This window comes from Lagenorhynchus albirostris, chromosome 15 (genome assembly GCF_949774975.1).
Source record: "Lagenorhynchus albirostris chromosome 15, mLagAlb1.1, whole genome shotgun sequence".
NCBI lineage: Eukaryota > Metazoa > Chordata > Mammalia > Artiodactyla > Delphinidae > Lagenorhynchus > Lagenorhynchus albirostris.
Window position 1 is genome coordinate 20,818,968 of NC_083109.1, and position 15,166 is coordinate 20,834,133.

Consider the following 15,166-nt stretch of genomic DNA (forward strand, 5'->3'; position numbering starts at 1 on the left):
AAATTTTAAAAAGAACTATCAAAATTTATTTCTAATATACATCAAAATACATTGCAGGTACTGTTGGTGTCAGTACAAGGTGATACAACTGCAACTGAGTGTAATAACTTATCAAAATATATAACGCACATACCCTTTGATTCAAGATTTCCACTTATAAGAAGTTAGACTACAGACATGCTAATACATGTGAACAAAGATGTATGTACAAGCATACTCACTGCGTATTGTTTATAAGAGCCAAAAATTCAAACAGCCTAAATGTTCATCAACAGGGGAGTGGTTACACAGCTGTGAAACACTTCAATAATGGAATAATACACAGTTGTTAAAAAGAACAAATGTCTATTTGTACTGATGTGGAATGGTCAATGAGGTCTGCTACGGTAAGAAAGCAAAGTGCAGGACAGTGTGAATGATACACTACTATTTGTGTTTTTAAAGAAACAGTAGGGACTTGCCTCGTGGTGCAATGGTTAAGAATCCGCCTGCTGGTTCAGGGGCCACAGGTTCAAGCCCTGGTCTGGGAAGATCCCATGCTGCGGGGCAACTGGGCCCGTGCGTCACAACTACTGAGCCTGCGCTCTAGAGCCTGCAAGCCACAACTACTGAGCCAGCATGCCACAGCTACTGAAGCCTGCCAGCCTGGAGCCCGTGCTCCGCAACAAGAGAAGCCACCACAATAAGGAGCACGCGCACCGCAATGAAGAGTAGCCCCTGCTCGCCGCAACTAGAAAAAGCCCACGCGTAGCAACTAAGACCCAATGCAGCCAAAAGTAAATAAATTTTTAAAAAAAAGAAGAAGAAAGGGTAAATACATATATGCTTCTTTATGTATAAGCTACTTTGAGGAAAAACAAAACAAGAAACTGGTAACTATACTGTCTCCAGTGAGCAGAAGAAAGTGGCCAGGGAGCAGGAGTATGAAGGAGACCTTTGAATTTTGTTCAACATGCATGTATTACTTAATTTAATTTTTTTTCATTTATTAACTTGTGAAAACAAAAAGAATATGCTTTCGTCTCTACCTCTAAGGCCAAGTTCACAATAAAGCAAGCATAGGTTACATCTATATTTCTATTGGGCCTTCCTTAATCCATTCAGTAGGAGCAGAAACAGATTTGGCCACTGAAAAGTCACAGATAATTCCAAGATCCCATGTACTTAGCTTCAGAATGTATTTCTGTACCCACATTTGATTACAGACACACCTGATGATCTGGAAAGTCATAAAGGTGTTACATAAATTCCTGGTTTGGAATGAAGTAAAAACCTGCCAAATTCTCCCACTCTGATCACTGCTCAGCTCATCTGACTCCACACCAACAATGTGTTTGGTGAAGACTGGGAGAGATAGATGCTGCCTTCCTGGCTAAATAAGGTATTGACTGTTTGGGGTTTTGAATTTAGCATTATTTAGGGTCTAAATATGTAGTTCTCAAATCTCAGTGTAAAAATTTTTTAGGATATTTGCTAAAAATGAAGATTCCTAGCCCTACCCTCAGGGTTTTTGATTCAGTAGGGCTAGGGTGAAGCCCAGGAATCTGCATTTCTACAAACACCCAAAGGAGATTCTGCTGCAGGTACTCTGGGACTCATCTAGATGCTTTCCTGTCGATTGCTTGGACTCTGTGCTTTCTCTTGTTTTGGGCAGAGAAAGGGGAAAGGTTTGGGTTCTTCACAGATATTTTGTAAATGATATTTTGTAAATCCATCTGCTGGATGGATGGTTGAATGGATGGATGGATGGGTGGGTGTTCAAGGAAAACTTGACAGAAAATTTGAATACAGAGAGACACACATGGTATTCCAGGAAAGGGAAATGACATAAGTAAAGGAAAGAAGATGGAAATAGGCAAACTATATGAACTCTATTCGAGGTGTGCTAGAAAAAGCCCACAGAAGGCTCCAGGTTTCACTTGGAAATGAATTACAATAGGTGTAGTTAGGGCCGCACTGTGAAAGCCTTGAACGTAGAGCTAGCATCTGGACTTTAGCCAGAAGGCAGTGCATGCTATAAGTGTTCCGAGAAAACTGGGCAGCAATATACAAGATTGATATAAGCATGAAGAAACTGAAGGCATTAACTCATACTTCATGTGCTAAATACAAGGCATTGCAAGTGGAGAGTCCAACATGTGACATTCAAGAGAGAGATGACAAAACTATTTCCAGTTTAGAGACTGGAAGAATGACGGTACCACCGACAGGCACAGGCAGGGAAATCAAGGAGAGCTGGTGCAGAGGACCAGACTGAGCTTCAGTGAGGTTGAGTTTAAGGAAGTAAGAGGACAACCTTGCACAGCAGTGTTCAGGGCCCAAAGAGAACGCCAGCCTACAGGAGGTAGCCAAGGGGAAGGCTGCCTTGAAATGGCACTGGGGTAAAGGGGGGTGAGCCTTTGATTTACTGCTGCTTTCGTTTCAACTTCTATTTTTAAAGCTATTTTCACTGGGACCTCCCTGGCGGTCCAGTGGTTAAGACTTCGCCTTCCGATGCAGGGGGTGCAGGTTCGATCCCTGGTCAGGGAGCTAAGATCCCACATGCCTCAAAACATAAAACAGAAGCAATATTGTAACAAATTCAATAAAGACTTTAAAAATGGTCCACATCAAATAAAATCTTTAAAAAAATTTTAAAAGGAATTTTCACTTTTAGTTTTAATGGGGGCAGCAGTGGTGAATGGGTAACTTTTTATCCTTTTGGTCTCCTAGCTTTATCTTTAACATTTTATGAGATTGTAACTACGCTTAAGCTCTGCTTTGATTTTTATCAATAACTTACACGCATTTTCTTACCATTTTAATTTCAATGTTATTAATACCTTCTTGCTTTCTTTTTTTTAATGTTATTTCATTTATTATAAGTACAGCTGGAGGATGAAGAAGAGTCAAGAAAATTAAATACTCAGTAAACAATAATTATCCTTGTACTTCCAACGTTTACTACATGTCAGATATCTTACTAAATGCTCTATGTGGCTTACCTCATCTGGTCCTCATAACAATCCTATGAGGAAGGTACCATTAGTCCCATATGACAGGTAAGTAAACAGAAGCTCAGGCAGTGAAGCAAGGCCACACAGCACACAAATGATGAAGCCTGGATTTGAACTCTAAAGTCTAGCTCGAGTCCAGACACTTCATCACAGCTCAAACTGTGCCCCTCAATGGTGAACCTATAATCTTATCTCCTGAGGGTCAAACTGGTTTACATTCACACATAATGGATGAGGTTAATCACCTGCAGAAGAAACCCAGCAACTATCAGTACAGGAGTAACTAAAACATTTGGGGCCACAGAAAAGTCTGATCGAGGTGACTTGGCGAAATTCAGAAGGCGGCTGTTTCATATCCATTTGGAGAAAGAACGTATTAATAGAAGAGGCATTATTAGCACAGTCCAGACAAAAAAACTCCCTAAGTGCAAGGACTTGGGCAGCTTTCACCCAACAGTGTCCGGAAGAAAGAGAGACACAGGTGCTGGTGGCCCCACTTACTCGGGTCATTCCAGAGACATCACACAAGACAGGGAGAGTTCATCACCCTTCATCAGAGGCTACAGGAAATAAATATCCTTCAACTATATCTAAACCGTCTTTGGCTCTGAGCCCACTTCCTGATTACAATTTGGCTTCCCACGTGGACTTGGCAACGGGGAGAAAAGTATCTGTACTGGAGAACCACGGCTCACTGTAAACGAATATATTCTTAATTCTAGTTTACACTTTGGTCTCTTATGAGTATATGTCCATTTCATGAGATTAATAAAATCACGTGTCTGGATGTGCACATGGTATGTAATAACCATACCAAAATCCCATCACTATCTCAGTGGGAGTTAATCTCTTCAACAGAAACAACCTCCTATTTCTAATTAATCTTGGGTAAAGAAATATGCTTTTAAAAAGAAAGCTAAAATTGGCCACATGTTGGTAATTTGTTGAAGATGGATGCATGAGTTTGCTGTGCTGTTTTCTCTACTTTTCTGTATGTTTGAACTTGTCCGTAACTGAAAGCAAAGAGGGGAAAAAAGAATGTCATTTCATTTCTTCCAGTTTTTCCAATATGTAAGATCTAACCAAAAACAACTGTAAGGACTTTCCAGACTTATAAAGTTAACTAACACACATATTTTGAACAGACGATCCCTTCAGATAAGGGTATCTCTGAGCTCGCTGTGTTCTACAGGATCATTAAGAGTAAGAGGACATTATTCACTTCAGTGCCAAGTATAAAGCTACTGCAGGGGACTTCCCTGCTGGTGCAGTGGTTGCGAATCTGCCTGCCAATGCAGGGGACATGGGTTCGATCCCTGGTCCAGGAAGATCCCACATGCCATGGAGCAACTAAGCCCGTGCGCCACAATTACTGAAGCCTGTGCGCCTAGAGCCCATGCTCCACAACAAGAGAAGCCACCACAAAGAGAAGCCCACGCGCTGCAATGAAGAGTAGCCCCCGCTTGCCACAACTAGAGAAAGCCTGCGCACAGCAATGAAGACCCAACCCAGCCAAAAAAATTAATTAATTAAAAAAAAAAAAAAGCTAATGCAGGCTGCTTCAGGCCAACAACTGAACATACTTATTTAATGTACCTTGAACACCGGCAGCTTCTGCCTCTGCTGCTCTATAGAAAGGGCAGCATAAGGATTGTAAACAACAGTCGTCGCAGAGTTTTCAGCTAGACTTTGTCTCTCTTCAGAGATGCTGACACCTGGTCCCTCTGTACCTGCAACAGAAATGTTTTTTTCAGATTCTCTGATATAAGGAACAGAAAAATTGCGTGAAAGTTACAAATTCAAAGATGAAGATATACAACAGAAGCACCGCATTTTAATCTCAAACTACCAAAAGGTATTAAACTGTAATTTCAGGAAAGCATCTAGAAAGGCACCTACAAGACTACAGAAGAGCCTCACTGTGGTGTCAAGAACAAAGGAGATGGCAGACCTACTGGGCTCCAAATTGGCCACACGCAACTGTACATTATAGAGGACAATGTATTGAGTTCTGGCCACCATGCTGCTATTATTACCAAACTCTTAACAAAAGTGGCAGAAACCTAGTGGGAATTAGCTGAGGCAAACGATGAATCCTATCACCGTAGGATGGCAACAAGGTTCAGGGCCAACGGGCACCGACCGGGGACTGGCCTTTTTCCTTCTCTCTGCCCCTCTTGACAAGCTCCTTTCAGTCCCTGGGGCTGGCTTCTCTACAGGAGCTGGAATTAGGCTGCTTCCAGGGCCAGAGCTCAGGCTCACAGTTCCTCCACCACTCACTCACTCTCTCACCAGCAAGGATGGACGTGTCAGAGATACAGCAGCGAACACTACAGATGCCGGCCTTACCCTGGTGCAGCTTACTTGCTTCTCTTATTCATCCTCTCAAAGAAACATAACTTAGTGCATAAAGTGGTAATGGAGAAAGACCCAGTGAGGGGCACCAGGAGTCCCAGGTGTGTGTTGTCTGTTTGGGAGATGAGGAAGGCTCTTTTTCTCCCAGCTTAGGGCCGCTGCCCAACCTGATCCAATCAACTACGGCCCTGGAGTGGGGTACAATAAGTGGCAGCGCCTATCTGAATCACAGAATTGCAGTGGTTGGTTGGGAAGTGCTGGGCCAAGAAGCCACTGTGCTGAGCAGATTAAACACCAGATACCCACAGTGGCTTCTTGGTAAAAACAAAGAAAAACTGGGCCTCAGGGTGGTGAAGAATAGGGAAGCCAAATCCCCCCATGAAAAGTTGTTCAACGTACAACTTTTAGCCTGAAAAGGATTTTTAGCCTGAAAAGGAAAATGCCTTAGAAGGAACATGGCTTCAATTTTTATCATCAGCCTCTGTAACTCTTCACACCAAATTGTTCGTGCAGCCCAAGACAGAACTCAGAGTAATAAGTAAATGACACAGGGTTCAGAATTCAACTCAACATGAGGAAGTTATCTCTAAAAGTTAGACTTGTTCAGTACAGGGGTATGCCACCTTTGTGAATCAATAACGACCCCCGCCAGAAGTTCACAGCCCTCTGTTAGGGGTGCTACAGGGATAATTACCCAATACTATCACCTCCCGGGTTTTCTGAACTCAGAATCTGTGATGCTATGTGAAAGTACAGAGGCTTTGTGATAAGAATATTTAGCCCAGTGATTTATTTTTACATTTTTGAGGGGTCCCAGATCCCTTCGACAACCTAATAAAGGCTGTGAACTCCATCTCCTGAAAAATACACCAGAATGTAATTTATCAGAACACAAAATGCTGGAGGTCCAGAGACACCCTAGAGCTAAATTTAGAATCACTGCTGTAGATCTCTGATTCCTTTTCCTTTAGTTTCTAGGAACATAGCTGTGTTCCAGAGGTCCAAGGTTGCCAAAAATCAGGTAAGTGGGGCACTGCTCTATTGTTTTGCCAAAATGTTGACTTTCCTTTCAACAAGATAAAAGATAGAACAGGACCTGGAATAAAGCCTGTGCTCAAAGAGGTGAGTTTCCTTTCCCTTCTACCCTTATTATTACTACCTCTGATTAACGCCTTGTAATCTTCACCGAAGAAAACTAGAGCAAAGAAATAGCTTATCCTCATCAGCTCTGCTTTTGTCCTGAATTCCCTCGTCTTCCAAACATTTTAAACCTTTACAGCATGTCTAGAATCTTTTATTTATTTTTTTATAATTTTTTTTTAGTTTATATTTATTTTTGGCTGCACTGGGTCTTGGTTGCTGCGCGCAGGCTTTCTCTAGTTGCGGCGAGCAGGGACTACTCTTCATCGCAGTGCGCGGGCTTCAGTAGTTGTGGCTCACAGGCTCTAGAGTGCAGGCTCAGTAGTTGTGGCGCGTGGGCTTAGCTGCTCCGCGGCATGTGGGATCTTCTCAGACCAGGGCTCGAACCCGTGTGCCCTGCATTGGCAGATGGATTCTTAACCACTGTGCCACCAGGGAAACCCCTACAGCATGTCTAGAATCTTTTAACATTGCTCCCGCAATGTCTCTTACTTCCTCCCACACCAAGGTTTAATCCACCCAGGTGTCTTCCTGACTACCCCATCCCTCCTGTCTCTAACCTACAGCCAAGTTCACCTCAGTACATTCAGTTATGAGGTCTTTTACGAGAACAGCTACTGTCAATCAATGAGGAGCATGTCTCCTCCACATAAAAGACTTCATTCAACCAAACCAGGCCTGCTTCCCCACTATATATACATCCCACGGCCCATTCTGGCTGCCTATGGTTTGTTTCTTCCCTTGGGAACATTCTCAGTGCTTAAGCAAGTAACAAGTTTGTAATTCTCCTAAACCATTTCCCCATCTATAAAACAAGGCTGATAAAAGCACCACCCCCCCAATCCAGCAGTCCCTCTAACCCAGTTTTTCAGTTTGAGTGGTGACCCATTAATGGGTTAGGAAACTCATGTAGTGGGTCATGGCTAGCACTTTTTAAAGATGAACTAGAAACAGAATAGAAAGTATCAGAGGGCACCCCAAGAAGCAATATTGTTTTTGTACAACTCTTTTTAGTTATGTGGTGTGCATGTGCACGCACATGCATGTGCATGCGTGCTGAATCACAACACAATACATTATGTGTACCCATGCTGGGTCACAACACATTTCTTACTGTAGATCAGGTCAAAAAATCTTCAAAGCTGTTGCTATAAAGCGTTTGCCAGGCACACTGTCAAACATTGATTTTATCATTAAATATTTGTTGAATGAAGGAAGGAAAATGGCCAGGCCCTTCTGATCCACTTGTACTAGCAAATCAAGTCAAACTTTTTTCTACAAAAACCTCAGGCAGCTCATACAAAGATCTTAAGGCAGAGATCACAAACTGGTAGAGATCACAAACTAGTTACTCAAGGACCCCAAATATGTCACTGTTAAAATGTCTGAAATCATTCATTTAAAACATGTAAAAATTTCCCATTCTAACCTGGATATTTGAGCCCATATGACACCAATTGGGTGGAACCATCTACAGCTTCCTGCTTTAGATAGCATGTGTACGCTTCAGTGTAATCAATACTGTACACGTATCAGTGTACACACGCTCTAGTTTGCCACAGTTCCCACCACTCCCTATTATTTCCACCCAGCACCTTCACTTATTTAGATTGTCCCAGAGGCCCCCTGTAGCTACCTGAGCTTGTGACTCCCAACCTATAGGACATATTCATCTAGCCTTATACCTAGTCTCACTCACTTCCCTGTCCTTCACCGTGTATTTCCCACATCCTATTTTCATATTTTCAACTTCAGTTTCCTAATCTGTATAATGAGAGTAATACCTCCATCACAAGATATTGTGACCGGGACTTCCCTGGTGGCGCAGTGGTTAAGAATCTGCCTGCCAATGCAGGGGACACGGGTTCAATCCCTGGTCCGGGAAGATCCCACATGCCGTGGAGCAACTAAGCCCATGTGCCACTACTACTGAGCATGCACTCTAGGGCTCACGAGACACAGCTACTGAAGCCCACACACCTAGAGCCCGTGCTCCACAACAAGAGAAGCCACCACAATGAGAACCCATCCACCGCAATGAAAAGTAGCCCCCGCTCACCGCAACTAGAGAAAGCCCACACACAGCAACGAAGACCCAACGCAGCCAAAAATAAACAATAAAAAACAAATTTTTTTTCAAGATATTGTTACCTCTTAATAAGATGACGTTAAGTAAAAGTGACTAGCACAAAGGGCCCAGTAAGTGTGCACTAAATCCATTCCCATCTCAGTGAATGACAACAGTTTACCTAGAACAGTGGTTCCCAAACTTTGATGCACACTTGAATTACCTGGAGATCTTTAAAAAATACTGACGCCTGATTCCTAGCCCCTCCGGACTTCTGATTTATTACCATGGGGTATGACTGAACAGCAGGAGTTTTAAAAGCTTCCCAAGTGATTCAACTATACAGCAAAATTTGAGAACCACTTACCAAGATAGTCACTGAACCCAGAAATCTGAGTCATTGCCGACTTTACCTTCCCCCACATCTGCCTCTCAAATCTCTCCCATAAGGTCCCTCCCTACTGCTCACATGCCAGAACTGAGGTTTTCAATATCCCTTCTCGATTTTAGTAGCACCTTCTCTTAAGGGTGTCCCTGACTCTAATTTCCTCCCCCAAGCATTCTGCTCACCAAGGCCAGAGTTATCTTCGAAAAATAAACCTCATTGTGTTACCTCCTGCTTAAAAACAGTGAAACCCAAATTCTTTAACTTGCATGGAGACTTCTCACAATGAGGCCCCTACTTACCTTTCTGGCTTCATCTCCTACTACGCCCTGCCACTAAACACCACGCTACTCAATTATTTTGGTGTTTTGGACACTGCTGAGGTACCATCCCACTTTGCCTTTGTCCACGCTACACCCTTTAGAGCTCCATTCTCCTACCTCTCTGCAGAACAAAGCCTCATTTGTGCTTCAACGTTCACCTCAAAAATACCACTGTCTTGATGCAGTATTTCTTATCCACACATTCAAACTTTCCCCCTCTTCTATACTTCCAAGTAATTATAATAGTTAATATGTATCTAGTGCTAAGAGCTTGATGTGTATTCTCATTTAATCCTCAAAACAATCCTTTGGGTAGGTGTCATTCCCAATTTACAGATGGGGTGATTTTCCCAAATCACCAAGTTAGTAAATGGTAGTCAATATGGTCTCTACAGTCTGACCCTAGCAGAGCTCATCTTCCTTACCACCGCCTTTTTCTGCCTCACTTTAAAATCTCTTAAAGAGGATATCCGAGCTTCCCTGGTGGCGCAGTGGTTGAGAGTCTGCCTGCTGATGCAGGGGACACGGGGTCGTGCCCCGGTCCGGGAAGATCCCACATGCCGCAGAACGCCTGGGTCCGTGAGCCATGGCCGCTGGGCCTGCGCGTCCGGAGCCTGTGCTCCACAACGGGAGAGGCCACAACAGTAAGAGGCCCATGTACCGCAAAAAAAAAAAGAAAGAGGATATCCAATTTCATATTATAATTGAGAGAGAGAGAGTATAAATCTTGAGAGCAGAGCCCTAGTCATCCGTATTTGTCTCCTAACCACAAGGCGAGGTGTTCAGTAAGTATAACTTCAGTGAATGAACTAAATAATGGAATAGAACTCTTAGAATAATCCCATGTTCTTTAACCAAAAGAGTAGCTGATCTGATTTTCAACAATTTATTTAGGCCTTTATTGTACTTAACACTTTGACATGTTATTAAAGGCTTGAATAAATAAAATAGAGGATATCTCATTATCTAATGGGATCTTAGCTTTGGCTGCAAATAAAACTCAGGATCGATAACTGGCTGATGACTTAAATGCTGAATCATAAAATTATCATTAGGGGACAAGCTACAGATTTTAAAAAAAAGAATTAACACAAATCTTGCTTAGGTTTATGTTCATCATCACTGATAGGCACGTTCAAAATTTCTGGGAACCACTCTAAATACCCTTTAAAAGCTTCCCTTATATTACCTTCTCTGTCTTACTTCATTTTTGCTGCAATATACAATACTGTGCACATCCAGACCTGCGGAGGTGCAAGTGGTGGGAAAAAAACAAGCCGGTAACCCTTTAAGAAACTTTTGTTTTTCACAGGAAACTGATTGTAAGAGGAGGAAGGGTCTGGCACGTAAACATTCAATAAAATCCTTACTAATGAGTAAATTCAAACAAGACAAGCAAATCATTTTGCGGCTGAGAATGGTGTTAGCCTGCAAGAGGGGGAGTGGGTGACAGCCAATACCAAGGGGGGTGTTCAATTTCTGGCAGACACGTGGGGCGGACAGAAACCCAAAAACAGACTAAACTACTTTCCCTTTTAATGATCACATCAAACAATGCGTCGTGCTCGTTATTCCAGCCCACAGATGTCACTATTCTCCCCATCTCACAGGTAAGAAGGCTAAGGCTAAAAAGGGTTAAAAGACTTGCCCAAAGGAACTCTGCTACTCTACAGCAGAGCCGAGAATTAGAACCCAGGCAGTCTGATTTCCTAACATGAACTCCTAAACCCCGAGCAGCAGCCCCTGTCCGGCCCCAGCGTAGCCCCAGGGCGGTAACAGGACACGCGTGGGCGCTTTAGCGTTTCCCCATCGCACGGGTTGGGCAAGACAGGCATCAGGAGTGAGGAAAACGAGGCCTGTGGAGGCTGAGAGACTGGAACGAGGTCACACGGTGATCTTCTGCCCCGGCTGGGGGCGGATCCCTGAATCCCTCGGGACCACTGTGGCGCCTAAGCCGCGGAGCCCACCAGCTCGGAGGCAATGGTGGCCAGCTCGCTGAGGTCAGGCCTGCGAGCAGGGCCGCAGGCGCCAGGACGCCGGCCGCGGGGCCAAGACCGAAGTCCAGCTGCCGCATCTGCCCAGCGTTCCGCCAAGGGCCTTACCAGGTCTCCAGAACTTCACCGGTCCCACGGGCGCAGCCATGCTGAGGTGAAAGGTCCCGAGGAAGGCTCCACCCCCTCCTTTGCGCACGAGGCCCCGAAGGGGCCGCGGGGCGTGGCCCGCGAGAAGCCCGGGCGCTGGAGGTTCCGCGGTGTTACCGCCACGCCCCCGTGACCACCGCCCCCTCCGAGCCACGTAACGTGCGTTTCAGATGTGCCGCGGGGCCCATGTGACTCGACCCGCCATATTGTACAAAAGGGCGCGTTTCTCCGCTTCTGTAGCGTGAGGGACCAGGGTTTTAAGTGGCCTCCCTAAGAGCATGGCCTTCCTTGGGTGGCGGCCGCACATCTCGGAAAGGGTGAGCTTTGGGAAGGGACCGCTGGCACGAGAGTTTGTCGCCGCCTGCGTCACTCTGTGGGCAAGGAGGCAGTGTATCCCAAATGAATGTTACGTTACAAGCTATCACGGCTGTACTATTTCTTTTTTTTTTTTCAAGAGTTGTCATATGCAATAAGTAACTAATATGCAAGAGTAACAGCACAGCCTTAAGGGGCAGAATTAGAACCAGAGGGTGGCAACATATTTCGGAGCTGTCTCCAGCAGTGAGTGTTCTAGCTCTGCAGGTGCGTGAGCGAGCATAGGCTGCAGACTACCTCTCAGGGCACTGGAGGCAGGATTCAAGCTATGTTTGCAGAGTTAGAATAAATGTTGTCATTTTCAAACTTGAGACACTTTTATACTTACTAAATTTATTTACTTTTGGCTGCGTTGGGTCTTTGTTTGCTGCGCGCGGGCTTTCTCTAGTTGTGGCGAGCGGGGGCTACTCTTCGTTGAGGTACGCGGGCTTCTCATTGTGGTGGCTTCTCGTTGCGGAGCACGGGCTCTAGGTGCGCAGGCTTCAGTAGTTGTGGCTCACGGGCTTAGTGCTCCGCGGCATGTGGGATCTTCCCGGACCAGGGCTCGAACCCATGTTACGTGCATTGGCAGGCGGATCCTTAAGCACTGCGCCACCAGCGAAGCCCTGTACTATTTCTTTTAGTCTCCAGATTTTAAGATTGAAGGATAATAATAGTAACTACCCTGAGGGTTTTCTAGTTCAGTAGATATTGGGCGCCTACTGTGCGCCCAGGTACTGCAGTTCCAGTCTCTTCTTTCATGGAGCTTCTGTCCAAGGCGGCGGGGTGTGGGGGGGACGATGTCGTGGGAGTAAATGAGTAAATGCTCGATGAACAGTAGTGTTTATTATTAACAGTAAATAAAACAGTGGAAACAGTATGCAAGTCTTTAGGGACCTTGAGAGTAACGCTGAAAAGGGGAAGGGGGAATGGATTGAAATAAGAAAACTTAGAAATGGGTAGATTTGTTAGGCTAGGACACTAGCTCAATGTTTCCTCCAGTTTGACTACCCATGATTCAAATGCTTGTGAAAAATACAGATTCTAGACCCCAATCAATCCCGAATCAGAATTTCCAGGGGCATGGCCTGGGAACCTGCATTTCAAGCCACTCCACAGATGATTCCAGCAACCAGTTTGAGAAAGATTCTGCTAATCCAAATGAGAGCTAATAAGTTCAAGTAATAGGAAAGGTGTAATGGATAGGAATCTAATTGGAAGGAAGTGAGAGGCTTCAGAATCTATGCGCTTTAGAGCTGTGAAGAAAATTCTGCATTCTTTTGAGAGAAATGGCATAGTCGTGGAAAGATCAAGGTCTTTGGAGACAAGTAGACATGATTTGGAATCCTAACTTTGCCATTTCCTAGCTCCAGGCTGTCATCCAATCTAAGTTGTAAAATGAGGTTTAAAAAGGTTGTATTAAATGAGAGAACATGTACAGCCTTACTGTGTAAGACACAACAGGCATTCAGTGTTAGCTCCTGATAACTCAAATAGAGCAAATCCACCAGGGGAAAAATTAGACTTTACATACATACACCCATTTCCAAATATCCCTTTTGATTTCGTTCCATAATAATGAAAATAGGGTTCACTATTTTCAGTGATAATCACTGTGCCTAGAATTCTCCATCAATCCTTTAATATCCTTCTGAGAGTCAGCTCTAAGAAGACTTCTCTAAATTCATGATCCAACTTAAGTATTCTCCCTCTGCAGACCTGTGTGCTCACTTTTATGATTTAACACTTATTAGCTGAACTGTAGTTAATCTGCCTGCACTATTACACTGGGAGCTTCGTGAGAACAAGCATCATGTTATATTCTTATTAGAGCCCAATAATAAAGTGACTATTGAGTAATGTATACATGAACACCATGCTTTATACTTAATTTTAATTCTTAATGACATTGATTCTTCCTTGTTTTATTTTTGTCTGATTTTCACTAAGGGCCCAAGTATACAAAACAGGGTTTATACATAAATACAAGGGAAAATGAAATAAATGCCACTTTTTACGATTCCTGTATTTTATAAATTACTCTATGACTTATATGAAGACTTCCTGTTTACAAAGAGATAGTATAGTAGACATGCCCAAATTACTGGATCATAATCTTAAAGCTGGAGGAGACTTTGTCTAAATTCTCTTTTATAGAAGAAAAAACTGAGGCCCATGGAGGTTAAAAGGACTTCATCAGAATCAATGAGCTAATTTAATATCAGAACTGAAACCAGAATTCAGGCTTTCAAATTCCCAGGCCAGTGGTTTTCAACCACGTGGACCATTTAAAACCGTTAGAGCTTAGCTCTTCTCAATGAGAATTGAGAACCTTCTCCCTCAGAAGGTTCTGAGCCCAGCGGTCTTGGATGGATTGTTTTGCTTTCAAAGACTTCTACTAGGGAAAAACACCTAAGTAATAACCTAGATGTTGGTGCTGTGGTTTTATTGCCACAAACTAGGAATGGTCTCAATGGACTATCTTACCTTTCCTAATTAAATATTTTCGGAAAGAATGGCCTAAAATAACTACTCTAAAAATTAAAACCATTATTTCTTGAGATGGCATCCAGAATTTATTTAGCTCATTGCCAACAACTTTCATTACATGAAAGTTTGATCATTGTATTACATTTTGCAACTTCCAATGATAGATTTTCCACAAAGATACCCCTCAAAATGTTCCATAGGTACATTTTAGAAATTTTTCTCCACCTATGGTGGTTAACTGGTACTTTCTGCTTTGAAGTATTTCCCACCCAACCGTCTTGGCCATGTTTAGGAGGCATAGGATTTAGGAGTTTTCATCTTTGTACCAGTTAAGGCTTTTATGTAACAAGTAGTAAAAAAACCCAATCCATTCTCTCATAGGCAAAAATAGCTCATGTAATCTGAAAAGTCCAAGTAGTTCTGATTTGAGACACAGCTGCATTGGGACACATAGGACATAATTAGGGCTTGCTTCTGATCATAACATTCTGCCTTCTGCTGACCCAGGTGTCACATAGTAACTAGGTGGCCATGTCAACTCATGTCACATCCTCTCAGCATCAAGCCTCTTTCCAGAAATTCCCGGCAAAAGTATCTGGCTGGCCACATAGCCATCCCTGAATCAATCACTAGGGCCAGGGAATATGGCGTACTGACTAGCTTAAACCTGGGTCATACACTCCTCCCCAAATCAGGTGTGCTCAGCTTCACCAGAACCACATGGATTCAGAGCTGGAAACAGAATGGTTCCTCAGAGGGATTTCTGAGAGTGAGATTATCAGAGGTCGAATGAATGAAGCAAAAATAATAGGTAGCCATCCATGTATTCATGTACAGTAAATCCCCTACATACGAACCTTCAAGTTGCAAACTTTCAAAGATGCGAACATGCGTTCACATATCCAATCTAAGTT

The 15,166-nt window shown here is 43.6% G+C and overlaps 1 protein-coding gene across 3 annotated transcripts in view; it reads right to left on the reverse strand.

Annotated features, from left to right (window-relative positions):
- Nucleotides 1-11,487, reverse strand: part of DHX35 (DEAH-box helicase 35) — a 77,381-nt gene extending 65,894 nt beyond the window's left edge. For all 3 annotated transcript variants that reach the window (XM_060124424.1, XM_060124423.1, XM_060124422.1), the window contains exons 1-2: nt 11,370-11,487; nt 4,593-4,726 (exon numbers count right to left, since the gene is read on the reverse strand). In XM_060124424.1, the coding sequence (XP_059980407.1) occupies nt 4,593-4,726; nt 11,370-11,409 (174 nt within the window). In that variant the 5' untranslated portion in view covers nt 11,410-11,487. The remainder of the gene's footprint in view (nt 1-4,592; nt 4,727-11,369) is intronic.
- Nucleotides 11,488-15,166: the final 3,679 nt, after the last annotated feature.